The 16,833-nt window shown below is 41.9% G+C and overlaps 1 protein-coding gene across 1 annotated transcript in view; it reads left to right on the top strand.

Annotated features, from left to right (window-relative positions):
- The first annotated feature begins 1,255 nt into the window (after positions 1-1,255).
- The window catches only part of LOC139373182 (serine/threonine-protein kinase WNK1-like), a 64,087-nt gene continuing 48,509 nt past the window's right edge, over positions 1,256-16,833 (top strand). The window contains exons 1-2 of the mRNA XM_071113359.1: positions 1,256-1,464; positions 4,170-5,415. Of these exons, the coding sequence (XP_070969460.1) occupies positions 4,636-5,415 (780 nt within the window). The 5' untranslated portion in view covers positions 1,256-1,464; positions 4,170-4,635. The remainder of the gene's footprint in view (positions 1,465-4,169; positions 5,416-16,833) is intronic.

The raw sequence follows: 16,833 nt of genomic DNA, 5'->3' as shown, positions 1-16,833 counted from the left end.
TCCTAACCCTGTTTCCGGAGAGGAAGGAAACCGCTCAGGGATTTCACCATGAGGCCAATGGTGACTTTAAAACAGTTGCAGAGTTGAATGGCTGTGATATGAGAACATTGAGGATGGATCAACAACATTGTAGTTACTCCACAATACTGACCTAATTGACAAAGGGAAAAGAACAAAACTTTTTATCCATAACATGCATCTTGTGGGGCTTGGGCAGCTGTATTGTTGGGATGGGGGCAGAAGGGGCATGTCTGATCTGGGAGGGCCTATATAGGGTGTGGCCAAGGTTTGTTTGGGGGCGTCTCGGCTGGGCATGTGGGTTCGCTTGGTGCAAGTTCTTCGGGAGGGTGTCTCAGGTCTGGGTGGGGTGTCTTGCTCCAGTGTGAGGTGCTGGGGCTGCGGTTGAGGATGAAATCCTTCAGGGTCCTGGCAAAAGTTGGGATTTCTGCCTTGTAGAAGTGGACCTGGTCATAAAGGCTGTTCAAGTCCAGGGTGTAGTGGTGGGCCAGGTAGACATTAGGTTTTGAGGCACAGTCCTGGGAAATGCTTGCATTCACCAGTATGGTGGCAGGGTGAACATATTTTTGTGGTAGCAGGATGGAGATGACCACTTGTGTTTTTTTTATTTTTTAAATGTAACCTTAATTTAACTGTGTTAGGGGAAGAGGAAGAAGCTTTTTCAATCTCACTCACACATACAATCTGTATTCTTTGTCAAATCAACAGAGGGCAGTGTTTACCTCTGGCCTGGCTTTCTAACCTGTATTATGATAACCGTGAGGCCTCAAGCCCCCTATCCCTTGAACTGAAGTCGATTTAACGATCCCTGTTCAATTGCAACAAACATGCATGGTATGTTTTGTCATTACTCTTCTTCTACATGATCTCGAACGAGTCATGATGCTATAGTTAATGGGAAATTATGCTTTCTAAAACTCGGCCTACATTTCATTTTTGAGTGCTCTTGTTTACATTTTCATAATCGGTTTACAGGTTATTGTCTCTCCGAAGCTGCAGCACTTTTGTACAGCGCCATACAGATAGGATCCATCAAATAATACGATTCTATTTCTAAAGACAACACCAAAGATGTTCTATTTGTGACAACACTGAGGTGAGTGTTCTTGTGAGGTCGCCATATTCAGTTACGCTTGTGGTGGGGTCTATTGACCACCCACAACGTAGCAGTAGCTATCTTGCCGCTAGTAGCCGAATGAATTTGGGGGAGTGCCTGGTTTGAAGCTAGCAAACTGCGGTCGTTAGTGGGAAGGAGGCGGTTCTAGTCCCCCGCTAGCACGAGAGAAAGACCCGCCTCATCTGTAGAATGAACGCTGCCAGTCTGGGAACGTTCCGACAGTAATTATTATACCTCAGTAATTCCAACCGGCTCCTTTGCTTTGGTAAACGTGTTAGAGTTCTCACAGCTTGAAGACTACTTATGGATGGAAACTTGACCACACGACGGTAAATGACACCACAAATCAACGTATTTATATGAGTTGTAGCCTACTATGGTGGGGAGTGAATCGCAGTTATGGCAACGCGGAACTTTCATTCGATGTTCTATGCGGAGATAACGTTAACAAAGAACCCTCGCTCCAGCTAGCCAAAGCTAACGTTTATCAGACAGATTTAAAACGGTCAAGGGGAAAATGTAATGTTCGTTTTTGTCTTTGTATTGATTTGTGTTATTGTTTCGATTTCTCGATTATGTGTTTTGACAAACGACGTTATTCAATTGCTATTTTACTAGTTACGCTGGGGTAGTTAGCTAGTTGCTAACTAGCCGCCATCAAGCAGGAGAGTATAGCTATCACTAACGTTAGCTAGATAGCTACCAAGCTGCTGGCTTGCCGCCATCATCAGGCATAAGAGTGTAGCTATCACTAACGTTAGCTAGATCGCTAGCTAAATGCGCAATCCAACATGGAACGATGATGCCTGTGAGCAAGTTAACGCTAACGTTTGTCCAGACATATATATTCTTCAGTTTTAAATATATTAACTATGTTAGTGTGAAATGTTGTTTACTGTTTTCAATGTCAACTAGTTTACATTGATTGATGACATAACTAGCTAATGGCTAGTTAACGTCAGCTTCATGTTCTATAATATTGTTTCTCGTAGCTAAGGCCGTTGTGGTAAACTAAAAGCCTTGTTATCTACAGTCAGTCGCCAGTCAAGTGTCGGCTATGGCTGTGCTCAAATGTAACACGTGATTTTCTCTGCAAAAACTCCGAAATTAATCCAAGCAGAGACGATGAATATGACCGGTCTCATCTCTAGCCCAGTTAGCTACCATTCGTTTTCCTTTCGACCGCTCTGCAAGCGTTATATTGTCAAAATACGTTAGTTACTCCCCACGCGTGGAGTTTATTTGTGTAACGTTAACTATTGTAATTTACTGCTGTCACGCACCGTAGATACTTCCGAAAAATGTCTGAATAAAAATTTGTCTGCGCCAAATCCACATTCATTAATATAGGTGACGTTTTACAGTAATCTTAACTACTTAATGTTTACATGAAATATTATTGCATTCCGTGTAGCATGTGTGAAGTAACCGGTTGATAGGGCATTACTACTGTTGTAGGTGATAAAATCAATGATCTTTCGGGATACTGTACTGCTACGGTAATTAGTCACTAATTATTCAGATTATTAGTGATTTTATTGGAAGTACTGAAGAGGTGGAAGCACGTGCACACTTGGTAAAAATATACATATTCTTTCCTGACAATACAATTTTTTATCTGCTTATGTTTTAAGACCATTTTGGAAGTACACACCGGGCGTGAAAACAGTAGATGACTATAGTTGCTCATCGAAACTCCATACTTGGTGACAAAGGAACGTATTTTGACTCAACACTTGCGCAGCTGTCTAATAAGAAAATTAATGGTAGCTAACTGGGCTAGAGAGGAGACTCATCATATTAATCATCTCCTCTTTGCCCAGATACTGATTCAGACTACACCTAGCTAGCAGATTGTAATGGGCTAATGTGTTTCTCCGTTAGCAGTTACAGTGTAGGTACTGTTTGGCCGAACACAGCAAATTTTCAACCAACCTTAACTTGGCGTTGGGAAGACAGCCAAAGTCTAGTTGCAGAGGGTTTGTTTAAGCAATAAAGCACGAGGCTCTGTGGTATATGGCCAATATACCAAGGCTAAGGGATGTTATTAGGCACAACGCAACGCGTCCTGGTTACAGTCCTGAGCCGTGGTATGTTGGCCATATACCACAAACCCCGATGTGCATTATTGCTATTATAAACTGGTTACCAACGTAATTAGAGCAGTCAAAATACATGTTTTGTCATACCTGTTGTACCACGGCTGTCAGGGCTCGAGCCACCCAGTTTATAATTGAATTTAGAAGATGCTCTGTTATAACTTAATTTATTTGATTTAATCTGTCTTTTCTATTTGAAATCTTCTTTCATTTATCGAGACAGGTGAGTGTCATCATGATATGCAGCACTTTGGGATGGACACCCACTTGTCCCAATCAGTGAGAGATTTAAAATAGACAAGAAGGCAGAATACACGTTGTTGGATTACTTAATGGTGCGAAAAATAGAAACAGTTTAATAACAGAGCATTTTCTCAATTCAAAAGAACCCCCTGCAACTAGACATTGACGTTTAGAAGACCGCCTGTCTTCCAAATCGGGAATTGATGAAGTATCGACAAGTTATGGTCGGTTGTAGGCACTGTTTGCCGTAGCACACAGAATTTATCAGCCAGCTGGAATAAATGGGCAATATTTGTAATAGCTTGACTGCACCACAAGCTAGTGAAGCTATTGTAGTATTATGTGTATGTTCCCTGTGTTATGATATTTAGTTTTTTAGTAGTATACTTGTTTTGCTGTGTATTGTAAAGCATGAGATAACTGTCTGCACTTGACCACCATGACAGGGACACTTTTGTTTATATATAAATACTGAAAATTCACTCTAGTTTGTACTGCTTCTTAAAAACGATTTTAATCAGACACTCTTCTCCAACCTCTCTTTGCAGTCAGTGATGAAATTTTATCTGTTAAGTCAGGAATTCCAGATTTGTTGACCAAGCCCCCACTCACAGTTAAACCAGTTTGCCCCTTTCCCCCTAAATTTCATTGCTATACTGATCCCGTCTGTCCCTGTTTCTTTCCACCTGCAGTGACACTGGATCTCAGCTGGGAGTGTGTGGCCTGTCGTTGCCTGCACAGTGAGGCTTGGTGCCTGGAGCTGAGTCTACTAGCTCTTTCCCCCTCCCCTCTGGTGGCTCCTTATGCTGGATTGCAGCTGTACCCTGTGTCTTGCAGGATGGATGGTGGATCTAAAGTGGATCTAAAGGGTCTCGTGTGTTGGCAGCGCTCCCTGTTCTGTGACAGTGTTCTCTTCTTTTCTATTTACAAAAGAACACCCTCCACCCAGACTCTGAGCCCTGTATACCTACTAACTGTATTTAAGCAGCAGTCACACGGGTAGGAATAGGAGAGGGAGGTTTGCAAAACAAGCTCCTGTTTTAATTGGTCAGTCTGACCACATAGATTTCCATTTCTTTCCTAAGCCTTTATGGAGGAAGTTTGAGTTTTCTTTTCTCTGTTGAATCATATCCGCTCACTATCGTTGGGGGTGGTGGGATGTCGGAAAAGCCCAACAACAAGATGGTTAAGTTCCTGACTCCCCTTCCCAAGAGTGGTAACGCAAACAACGGGTCTGGCTCGGACTCGCTTGTTGGTGAACGGATGGCAGCGGAGGTGAGGCGGCGCCACCACACCATGGAGCGTGACCGTTGCGCTGCAGAACATCGAACATTCTTCCGTCGCAGCGTCATCAGCGACTCCAACGCCACAGCCCTTGACCTCCCCTTACCGAGTAAAATCCCTGTCCTTGCACCTCTGGTACCCCGCGTGCGAGATGTCGCGCCCCGGCACTCTGGTGCACTGCCCACCCCAAGACCTGCACCCCGTGTGACTGTGAGGGAGGAGTTGGCTGAGTGTGAAGGTGGATTGAAGGTGGATGTAGTGTCTGTAGAGCGGAAGGCTGCTGTACTACAGGATATCTGTGATGGGGAAGCAGTGGTGTCTCAGCAAGCAAACAGTCTAGCTGCCCAACCTCTGAGCCAAACAACAGAACCTGAACCTGAGAGTGAGGTGAAGGAGAGTGGAGAGAGTGAAGAAGGAGAGGGGAGGGAAGCAGATAAGGAAGAGAAGGAGAAAGCACGGGTAGAGGCTGAACTGAGAGAGGCGGAGAAGAAGGTGCAAGATGACATTGAGGAAGCCGAGACGAAAGCGGTGGGAACGTCACCGGATGGGCGTTTCCTCAAGTTTGACATTGAGATTGGACGTGGTTCCTTCAAGACGGTCTACAAGGGCCTGGACACAGAGACCACAGTGGAAGTGGCATGGTGCGAGCTGCAGGTAAGACTGGACTACATCTCAATACTATCTATGTAGCTTAAACTTGCATCCTCATTTCCCTCCATGAATACTGATATGAAAGCGCACCACTGATAAGCCCAGTGATTACAAAATTGGCTCTTTACAGGTTCCCGGTTGATCCCTAATCAGACCCATACAAAACCTGTTGAGTCACTCATAACCTACAAAATCTGTGAGAAGAATATACTAGTCTCATCTCAACCTGGTCTCAGGGCATTTTGTATTATTCTGTACGTAAATCATTCATATGATAATGTATGTTGAGTTTCGTATGGTATGTATTAATTTGTGGATGTTCCTCATCCATTTCATGTGATATCTTCTTACGGCTGCTGTCCCTGTACAGGGATCAACATCAGCGGAAATTTCAGAGTGACAACTAATAGTACTCGATACAACTCAAACTTTCATTAAAACACATGCAAGGTACTCAATTAAAGCTACACTCGTTGTGAATCTAGCCAGCATGTCAGATTTTTAAAATGCTTTTCGGCGAAAGCATGAGAAGCTATTATCTGATAGCATGCAACCCCCGAAATACCCAAAGGGGATGTAAACAAAATAATTAGCGTAGCCGGCACTACACAAAACGCAGAAATAAAATATAAAACGTTCATTACCTTTGACGAGCTTCTTTGTTGGCACTCCTATATGTCCCATAAACATCACAATTGGGTCTTTTTTTCGATTAAATCCGCCCATGTATACCCAAAATGTCCATTTATGAAGCCCGTCTGATCCATGAAAAAGCACCGTTCCAAAACGCACCGTCATTTTTAAAAATAAAAAAAGTTACCTATAAACTTTGACAAAACACTTCAAACTACTTTTGTAATCCAACTTTAGGTATTAGTAAACGTTAATAATCGATCAAATTGATCACGGGGCGATCTGTATTCAATAGCAGCACGTTTTGAAATCATGGTCCACATTCTCTCTTTCATAACTTCCTCTGGTGTGCTCGACGACAGGAAGTGCCTATTCCTCATTTTACCAAGGATTAATTTAAAATCAATTGACAGTACTGGCGACATCGTGTGGAAGCTGTAGGCATTGTAAACAGGGCCCTATCTATTTTCCCTTTTTGTGAACAGTTTTCCTTGGGATTTTTCTGCTAAACACGTTCTGTTATAGTCACAGACATGATTTAACCAGTTTTATAAACTTGAGTGTTTTCTATCCACACATACTAATCATATGCATATACTATATTCCTGGCATGAGTAGCAGGACGTTGAAATGTTGCGTGATTTTTAACAAAAAGCTGCAAAAATTCGCAGCCTCTTTAAATATGTTACAAATTGGAATTTGTGCAATATGTGAAAAAAGTACAGTATGTTATGAATTCCAATTTGTGACTTGGTTAGGTGGCTACCGCTGATGTTAGCTAGCTGGCTAATGTTAGCTTGGAGTTAAGTTTAGGGGTAGGGTTAACTAAAATGGTTAGGGGGAAGGGTTGGCTAACATGCTAAGTAGTTGCAAGGTAGCTAAACAGTAGTAACTAGTTGCTCCCAGGTGGCGCAGCGGTATAAGGCACTGCATCTTAGTGCAAGAGGCATCACAACAGTCCCTGGTTCAAATCCAGGCTGTATCACATCTGTCCGTGATAGGGACAATCATAATTGGCCCAGTGTCGTCCGTTTTTGGCCGGGGTAGGCCGTCATTGTAAAATAAGATTTTGTTCTTAATAAAAAATGTGTGGTGTGGTTGAAAACGAGTTTTAATGACTTCAACCTAAGTGTATGCAAACCTCCATCTTCAACTGTACGTATCAATGAATCGTTGTGACATATGAAATACGAGTGAGTGTAATCAGTGTCTAATAACTACGTAAAAAATTAATGAATTTGTTAAATTATTTTGTGATGTGGAGTCCTGATTGGTCAACAAGCTTAGTTGACGTGTATCTTTTTTGACATGCAACGACCCAAACGGTGTTCCATAGAAATCGTGGTTGAGAATGAAACGACTGAACAACGAAACAGCAAGTAAGTGAAATAAATAGGTTTTGATTGTTAAACTGGTAATGGGGACATGCGTAAATGCCAGCAAATTTTCACTGTGTGTGTGTGTAACCTTTTATTTAACTAGGCTAGTCATTTAACAACATCATTTTTTTTACCTTGATGGTCTACCCCGGCCAAACCCGGATGACGCTGGGCCAGTTGTGTGCCGCCCTATTGGACTTCCAATCACGCCAGATGTGATACAGCCTGGATTTGAACCAGGGACAGTAGTGACGCCTCTTGCACTGAGATGCAGTGCCTTAGACCGCTGCGTCTATGTGTGTGTGTCAACTATTTAACCGTACTAGAATGCTAAAGGCAGCTAAAATTTTACATATTGGTATCGCTTTTAATGCGAGCTGTAGACTCCATATAAATTACATCCATCAAAGTAAGGATCTGTTGATGGATAGAGTGGTCCATTGTAATCGTATAGCTCATTCTTAAAAGGGAAATGGACAGTCCAATAACAATGTTTCCCTTCTAAAAAAAATTCAGCAGCCTTTGCAAAATTAGCATGGGGCGTGGGCGTGGCCAATTGCATGCATGGTCTCTGACCAAAGATTTGAATGTCCTCTTGGTTACGGAGACAGAATTTTGCGGATTTAAAGCAGATTTCATGAAATTCTACACATTTTGCCATCATGTCGTGTTCTTATGCTATCTGTGACTCAAACATTCTAACAAAATCAATGGGTCCCCCACTGTCTAGTTTTCATTGGTGATTGTTAGTTCTCAAAGACGATCTTATTTTAAAAAAAATACAGCTCCTTTATCTTTTCTTCATACTTTACATCCAGATTAAGTTTACACTGACAACGTTTTACCATCTCAAATTATAAAAAATAAAAAAAATGTATTCTAAAACATTTTTGCATCATATTTCTTGGAGTAGCGGCAACGATTTAGCAGCTGCGGCCTTCCACTGCTAAATGACTATAGGGGAAACAGAATAATTCTCCTGACATTTGCTGCTTACGCTATTGCAATCTCCCTTTGTATTTATGATAAGGCCTATCTCCTTAGTCATGAGTTGCTGGCATTTCCTCTGAGATCTATCCCGTTGCCAATAGAATATAATGTTACAGAGCTGAAAATATATTTTCTTTCAGGATGGACCTACCCCTTCCTGAATTTTTTTGGGGTGGTCCGTGTGTGTGTGTGTGTGTGTGTGTAACCTTTTATTTAACTAGGCTAGTCATTTAACAACATGTTATTTTTTTTTACCTTGATGGCCTACCCCGGCCAAACCCGGATGACGCTGGGCCAGTTGCGCGCCGCCCTATGGGACTTCCAATCATTAGTGCAAAAGCAGCAAAGCTTTTTGAAATGGAATATGACAATCTTTGTTCTTGTTGATCTGTTTCTAAATCGTTTCATGCCTACTGGACCCAGTCCTGTTCCTTAGGTCCACGCGACCACACAACACCGGTGACTGGTTTGTCTTTGCATTCCAGTAGACTTTGTTCTCGTGGCCCACAGCCAGAGTGATTTCCTTGCTGATTCAGTCTCCTGAGTCACAGCCACGGATGTTTCCCCTTTAAGAGGCTGGGCTGCCATTAGCATGAATATATTGATTTCTTCTAAAAGCGTTATTTATTTATTAGGTGTTGACCTGGCTTCGGGCCTTAGTTAAATAGAAAACCTAAATACAGTCAATAACACTTTCATTTCCCCCTAGAGTTTATTTTTTGACTCTGCATCTTCCGTAACTCTGTAGTGCATTCTGCTTTAGCTTAGTAGCTGTAGCAAAGGGTGATTCTGGCCAAGCCAAAGGCCCAGCGATGGCACAGGCTCAGATGGTCTGTCTGCTTTTCCAGGGAAAAGGACAAGACGCACAGCAGAGGTTAACCCCATTCAGTACATGTATATTTATGTTGACTCGCTTTCAGCCTGTCAGAACCAGCACAGACCCCACACAACACACACACTGACAACACAGCCTGAGGAGATACTGCTGACACAGGCCAGGCACCTCCCCTGTCTCTCAGTGCAGAGAGACAATCCTGCACATGCTCATTGTGCTCCTGAGCTCAATGCTTGTTTGAATGTAAAATGGGTCAGATTCTTGAGAGGCTTTTCTTATCTTCTGTGTGAAGTACAACCGGTTTCTACCCATCCAGTCCCCCTTCAGCCCTCTATGCACCCACCCTCTCTCCCATTCCTCCTTCTCTCCTCAGCCCCCTCCATTCTTCAGAGATGATGTTGACAGTGGCATGTGACTGACTTAGTGAGGCATATCTCCACTATCTCCCCAGGATTCAGACCTAAAGCATATAACCAAATCAAACTGCTCGTAAATGTTTTTGTTGCTTTGACTCTCGATATATTCTTGCCTTTTCGCTTTCATTTATGCTCCCTCTAACTTTCCATCTCAAACCTTTATCGTCGTTATTTTTTTATTTAACTAGGCAAGTCGGTTAATAAGAACACATTCTTATTTACCATGACGGCCTACCAAAAGTTCTGTAGAGAATGGATAAATGTTTGGTTTGGTGAAGAGCACGTTGTCATCTCATATGAACATTCCCCACGAGTTGCCTAATATCAATGCAACTATCACTCAGTCATTGTTGCGCATATCAGTGTTGAATGTGCACTGTTTATCTGTATAACAGGGGTCGCTGTAATACAGAATTCTGAATTTTTCACGCATAAAAAGAAAAGAACGCAGAAAGCTCTTGCTGCGTTTTGTAAACTCAGATCTAAAATGCTTCTTATTGTAATTTCAGCTCAGCTTCTGGCTAATTGTGTACTTCCACTCAGATGAGAGATCTTTGCTTTTGTCTTTAGACCAATTCAATTCCCGCATTCATGAACAGGCATTCGATCAGCGATAGGGTTGCACATTTTGGGGAATATTCAGAGGTGGAAACTTACCGTGGGAATTGACGGGAATATATGCAAATTAATATACCATTTTAAATGTAGAAGTTTTTTGCATTAGATATTTTTACCATATCATATGGAGACAAAAACATAAACATTTGACCTTATCATAGGTAGACATTATTGCAAATGATTAAATCCTTCAAATATATAAAAAAACAATTTAGTTATGGATTGAACTTTTAAAGGAGTAGACTCTTCACATGGGCTGATTTCACTGAACAACTAAAGGGAATATTGAGTGATCCCCAATGATCCATCGCATTTCCCAAAAACGTTTTCAACATGCATCTGTAAAATAATAGTCTAGAAACTAAAGCTTTGGTTATCTTCCTCTCAGGCTTCCATGTCTTCTCCCTGGACCTCCTCAATGTCCACCTCTTGAACATCAGTCTGAGGCCTTATCTTCACTGTCACTTTTCAACCTAGTGGTGGCTTGTTGTCAGGCTCAAAAAGCCTAATTTGCCCAGATGGCCACCCATTTTTAAACCCTTGTATTGGTCAGACTGTTGCGTTTTTTTGTGCGTGTGCTCCCCAACAAGGACTAGTTGCGCTCTAAGGTGGCTGATGTTGGTGGGATTTGGAGGATGATGGAGGCAATAGGGGAAAGAGCCTCAGATCCACAAAGTCCCTTGCACCAGGTGGCTGATGAGATATGTTGACACGACTGCCATATTGCATCTCCATCCCAAAGCTCTTGCTTGGAAGTGTATTTCGCCAGACTGCCAAGAACCTTGTCCTCATCCAGGCCAAGGTAGCGAGACATGGCAGTGATGACACCGGCTTGTTGATCTCTGCACCAGACAGGATGCTCTTGCCAGCATGCTTGGGGTCCAACATGTACGCTGCGGCGTGTATGGGCTTCAGGCAGAAGTCTTCATGCTTTTTGATGTATTTCAGAACTGCAGTTTCCTCTGCATGGAGCAACGGTGAAGTGGGCAGGGCAGTACGGATTTCTTCTCTTACATCTGCAAGCAGAGTCTGAACATCAGACAGGATGGCATTGTCTCCCACAATCCGTGCAATGGCTACTGCTATAGGTTTTGGGCTGCTTACCACAAAATACATCATCCAGGAGGATCCTCTTGATGGGGCTGTCCATATCGGCAGACTGATTTGGCCATTTCTTGGAGATACTCCTTCCCCTCCAGGAGACTGTCAAACATGACAACACCACCCCAACAGGCGTTGCTGGGCAGCTTAAATGTGGTGCTCTTATTCTTCTCTCACTTTGCTTGGTGAGGTAGATTGCTGCTATAACTTGATGACCCTTCACATACCTAACCATTTCCTTGGCTCTCTTGTAGAGTGTATCCATTGTTTTCAGTGCCATGATGTCGTTGAGGAGCAGATTCAATTAATGAGCAGCACAGCCAATGGGTGTGATGTGAGGGTAGGACTCCTCCACTTTAGACCAAGCAATCTTCATGTTCGCAGCATTGTCTGTCACCAGTGCAAACACATTCTGTGGTCCAAGGTCATTGATAACTGCCTTCAGCTCATCTGCAATGTAGAGACCGTTGTGTCTGTTGTCCCTTGTGCTTTTGTAGAATACTGGTTGAGGGGTAGATATGATTAAGTTAATTGTTCCTTGCCCACAAACATTTGACCACACATCAGAGATGATTGCAATACAGTCTGCTTTCTCTATGATTTGCTTGACTTTCACTTGAACTCTGTTGAACTCTGCATCCAGCAACTGATTAGATAAAGCGTGTCTGGCTGGAGGGGTGTATGCTAGGCGAAGAACATTGAGAAATCTCTTCCAATACGCATTGCCTGTGAGCATCAGAGGTGAACCGGTTGCATACACAGCTCGAGCAAGACATTCATCAGCATTTCTCTGACTATGTTCCTCCATTGAGTCAAAAAAACTTCTGATTCCACGAGGACCATGAGCTGTTGCTATCGATAAGGTGTCTGATTCAGCATTTTCACCTCATAGAAGTAGAGGGATTTTAGTCAGAGGTCGCGTGTTGTGAGCATTGGAGGGAACTTTATGCATTTGGCCAGATGATTCTGCATCTTTGTTGCATTCTTCACATATGATTTGGCACAGTATTTGCAAATGTACACAACTTTTCCTTCTTCATTAGCTGCAGTGAAATGTCTCCACACATCAGATGGTGACCATGGCATTTTCCTGTAAAGATTAGGGGAAAATTAGTTTAAAAAAACAACAAATACAATTCCATGTACAGATAAATACTTAAGCAGTTAGATAAAACTCATTTTGTAAGATAAATGTTTTAAAATGAAACATGTATGGAAACAGGTGAATTAACACCTCAGTTAGCAGGCTCAAGCAAGCTAAAACCCACATGGGAGCAAAAACTAACTAGCAGAAATTGTTAACAAGTTCACTTTGCTGTAGGCTACTATTTACTAGTTAACAAAAAATGTGTTTTATGTAAAATATATTCACCCCACTCAGTATTGTAATCAAAACCTATCAGAAAGCATGTCCTTGGCTCAGACAGTGTAGTAGTATGGGCTCATTAGTGTGCAAGATCTTGAGAATCAGCTGTACATGTGATGGAAGAATACACTGTGCATGCAGAGAGTTGAAATTTCATTGAATTGGTGATAGTTTAACCAAATTATCCCTTGTGTATCCCACAAAAAAAGGTTCACTGTTTATAAGAACTTTTTTTTGTTGAATTTAAGCAAAATTCCAGTGCTTAACATTCTGACCCTTTGCAACCCTAATCGACAGACGGCGCTCTGATTGCAGAGAGGAAGAGGCAATAGTTACTTTTAGATGGTCGTTTTGGTAGATTCATGTCACGCCTATGGACTGAGAGAGATCACGAGCAGATGGGCTTCCACATTTTCAGCATGTTTTTACAAAAATATGTATTTAGAGTTAGATAGGACACAAGGACAGATACAGGATATGACTCTCCACAACATAATTCACTCCAAATCAAAACTCCAAACCTACAACCTGATTTTGGACAAAATGACCTGGAAGGATTCTTACGACCAAATATTCTTATACAGCAAATGCTCTGACAAACCAAGGACTAGCAAAAGAAGCACAATAAACCTGAAAACAACATCCAACCTGGAACTGAGTGAGTAATGTTTAGTCTGCAACTACTTTTTAAAGCCAAGAAGAAAAATAAATTTTAATGATATATTTTACTTTATAAGGACTGAATGTTAAGTTAAGGACAGATCAGATCAATTAGCACTAAGGTGTGAAGTGAGAGGTGTCACTTCACACCTTGAGCCTAACAATGTCAGGAGAGTTTCACAGCCTCCCCCACACAAATGCAAAGGCCTTTAAAGCCCCTTCCATCTGTGCAGAGGTTATTACAATACAGTATCCCTGGATTCATCTATATTTTGAACTGATATGCAGCCAGGGCACTTCAATTGTAAATTACCTCAATAAGAAACAATATTGTTGCTTTGATCACATCAGATGATATCCTCCTCGCAATCTCCAAAATACAACAGCCACAGGACAACTTTGTTTGGACGTCGTAAAGGACCATTCGCCAAAACTGAAGAGAGCTAGCTAACGATCTCCTTTTCCACAAGGAATAAAAATCGTTGGACATAGGTTTGCTAAGTTAGCTAGCTAGCTGGGATTTTCTACAAGGAATCTGCCTCCTGAAAAAAGGTTCTCCCACCTACTCCTGTTGCCTGCTGCACTTCTGCTTGGATTCTATCTGGAGATCTGTATACCATCTGCCCTGGCCTGTCTCCCCCTGTCTGGTACAAGCACCCCCACCCACACTCCCATCTCTCTCCTGAGTGTTTGCTTGCCTCCAGCACACAAGCACTGTTGGGGTGAGCTAGCCCCAAGTCAGATTTTTTTTCTTTTACTTTATTTGCCTGCATACTTTTGACTATGAACTTGCTTGTTTACCCAACCGTGGGACAGACTGTTTGCTCGCACACTTGGGACTCTGACTCTCTTTTGGTTACACGGACTCTTGGCCTCACATCCTATTCTAAACTAACTTTGGCAATCCGGATAACCGGAGTGCACTTATTTCTCATTTGCCTGAACTAGAGCCAGTCAGCCTGAGTATGCGTCACCAAATGCAATTCTTTAGATGGAGTAGCTCTGCAATATCATGGTCGAACCAGCAGCTGAACCTGTTTTTAGATTCTAATTTTCTTTATGGGGGTGTTTGTTAAAACCTGTTGTGACTAGAGGGCAATATTTTCATTTTTGGAAAATAACGTTCCCAAAATAAACGGGATATTTCGTCAGGACAAGATGCTAGAATATGCATATAATTGACAGCTTAGGATAGAAAACACTCTAACGTTTCCAAAACTGTAAAAATATTGTCTGCGAGTATAACAAAACTGATATTGTAGGCGAAAGCCAGAGAAAAATCCAATCCGGAAGTGACTCATGTTTTGAATGCTCTGCGTTCCAATGCATCCCTATTGAGCAGTGAATGGGCTATCAACCAGATTACTTTTTCTACGTATTCCCCAAGGTGTCTACAGCATTGTGACGTAGTTTTACGCCTTTATGTTGAAGAATACCCGTAAGTGGCTACATTGCGCAAGTGGTCACCCGATGGCTCTCAGAGTGATTCTTGCGTAAAATACAGAGGTAGCATTTTTCCTCTCGCTCCTACTGAAAAACCATTTGTCCCGGTGGATATATTATTATAGATATTTGAAAAACACATTGAGGATTGATTATAAACAATGTTTGCCATGTTTCTGTCGATATTATGGAGCTAATTTTGGGTATTTTTCGCCCTTGTCGTGACTGCAATTTCCGGTCGATTTCTCAGCCAAACGTGAAGAACAAACGGAGCTATTTCGCCTACAAAAATAATATTTTTAGAAAAAAGGAACATTTGCTATCTAACTGGGAGTCTCGTGAGTGAAAACATCCAAAGCTCATCAAAGGTAAACGATTTAATTTGATTGCTTTTCTGATTTTCGTGACCAAGTTACCTGCTGCTAGCTGGACATAATGCTATGCTAGGTTATCGATAAACTTACACAAATGCTTGTCTTGCTTTGGCTGTAAAGCATATTTTGAAAATCTGAGATGACAGGGTGATTTAACAAAAGGCTAAGCTGTGTTTCAATATATTTCACTTGTGATTTTCATGAATAGGAATATTTTCTAGTAATATTTATGTCCGTTGCGTTATGCTAATTCGTGTCAGATGTAACTCCCATCCCGTGAACGGGATCGTTGTCATCAAGTTAACAATACCACTGAAAATATCAAAAAAGGTCCAACCACCCCTTCGACAGAGGAGTATCAAGCTGATTCAATACCAATCTACAGAGGCCAGGTCATGAAGGAAGGCTTACTCATTAAAGTTTTTTTAGCAAGTGTATGACAAATCAGGACATGTCGTTTCACTGAGCAGCCATTATGAACACGGGCTGTTAAACAGTGATCACTATGGTCATTACAGAAAACACCAGACTAAAGCCTATCTGGATTATTTGGGAGGATACCGTCGAGGAGAGTATCCTTTTCTGAGTGTTTGGAGTCATACCTTGTGGGATTGGTGATAATCTGAGAGATTTAGGTAGTCCCATTGCTTTAGGACTCGGTCAGGTGGTTTAAGCATGTCCCAGTTTAGGTCACCTAGCAGGACAAATTCAGACTTAGTGTAAGGGGCCAGGAGAGAGTTTGGGGCAGGTAGGTTACAGGCCGGTGCTGATGGAGAACGATAGCACCCAGGAACAGTCAACAAAGTGTTATTTGAAAGTTGAATACTTAAAACCAGCAAATAAAATTGTTTGGGGATAGACTTGGTAGAGACAACCGAGCACTGAAGGTGTCCTTGGTAAAGAATGTCACTCCTGCACCTTTGGAAGATCTGTCTTGACGAAAAAGGTTATAACCAATTTCATCAGGTAACATGAATACAAAGCCAGCCAGAGGTGGTTAGCCTCTACAGGATCGCAATGGTTAATTGGATCAGTCTAAAACTGTGCACATACACTGCCATCTAGTGGCTAAAATCTAAATTGCGCCTGGGCTAGAATAATACATTGTGGCCTTACTCTTGCATTTCAAAGATGATGGTACAAAAACATGTTTTTTTCCTTTGTATTATCTTTTACCAGATGTAATTTGTTAAATTCTCCTACAATAATTTCACATTTCCATAAACTTACACGTTTCCTTTCAAATGGTATCAAGAATATGCATATCCTTGCTACAGGCAGTTAGATTTGGGTATGTCATTTTTAGATGAAAATTTAAAAAAGAGGGCACATCCCTAATTAACAGTTCTCTGTCTGTGGGTCTAACCTCAACAAGTTCTGGAGTATGGTTAAAGACCAGGAGAATAAAACCTCCTCACAGCTGCCCATGTCCCTTAACGTTGATGTGGTTGTTACTTACAAGAAGCACATGGCTGAGCTCTTGAATCACCACTTCATTAAGTCAGGATTCCTATTTGACTCAGCCATGCCTCCTTGTCCATCCAACATTTCCTCACCTCCCACTATTTCTAATGTGACTAGCCCCAATGCTCCTCCCTCTTTTTCG

Source organism: Oncorhynchus clarkii, chromosome 2, assembly GCF_045791955.1.
Source record: "Oncorhynchus clarkii lewisi isolate Uvic-CL-2024 chromosome 2, UVic_Ocla_1.0, whole genome shotgun sequence".
Lineage (NCBI taxonomy): Eukaryota > Metazoa > Chordata > Actinopteri > Salmoniformes > Salmonidae > Oncorhynchus > Oncorhynchus clarkii.
Note: the sequence above shows the minus strand (reverse complement) of the source record. Positions and strands in the feature narration are given on the sequence as shown.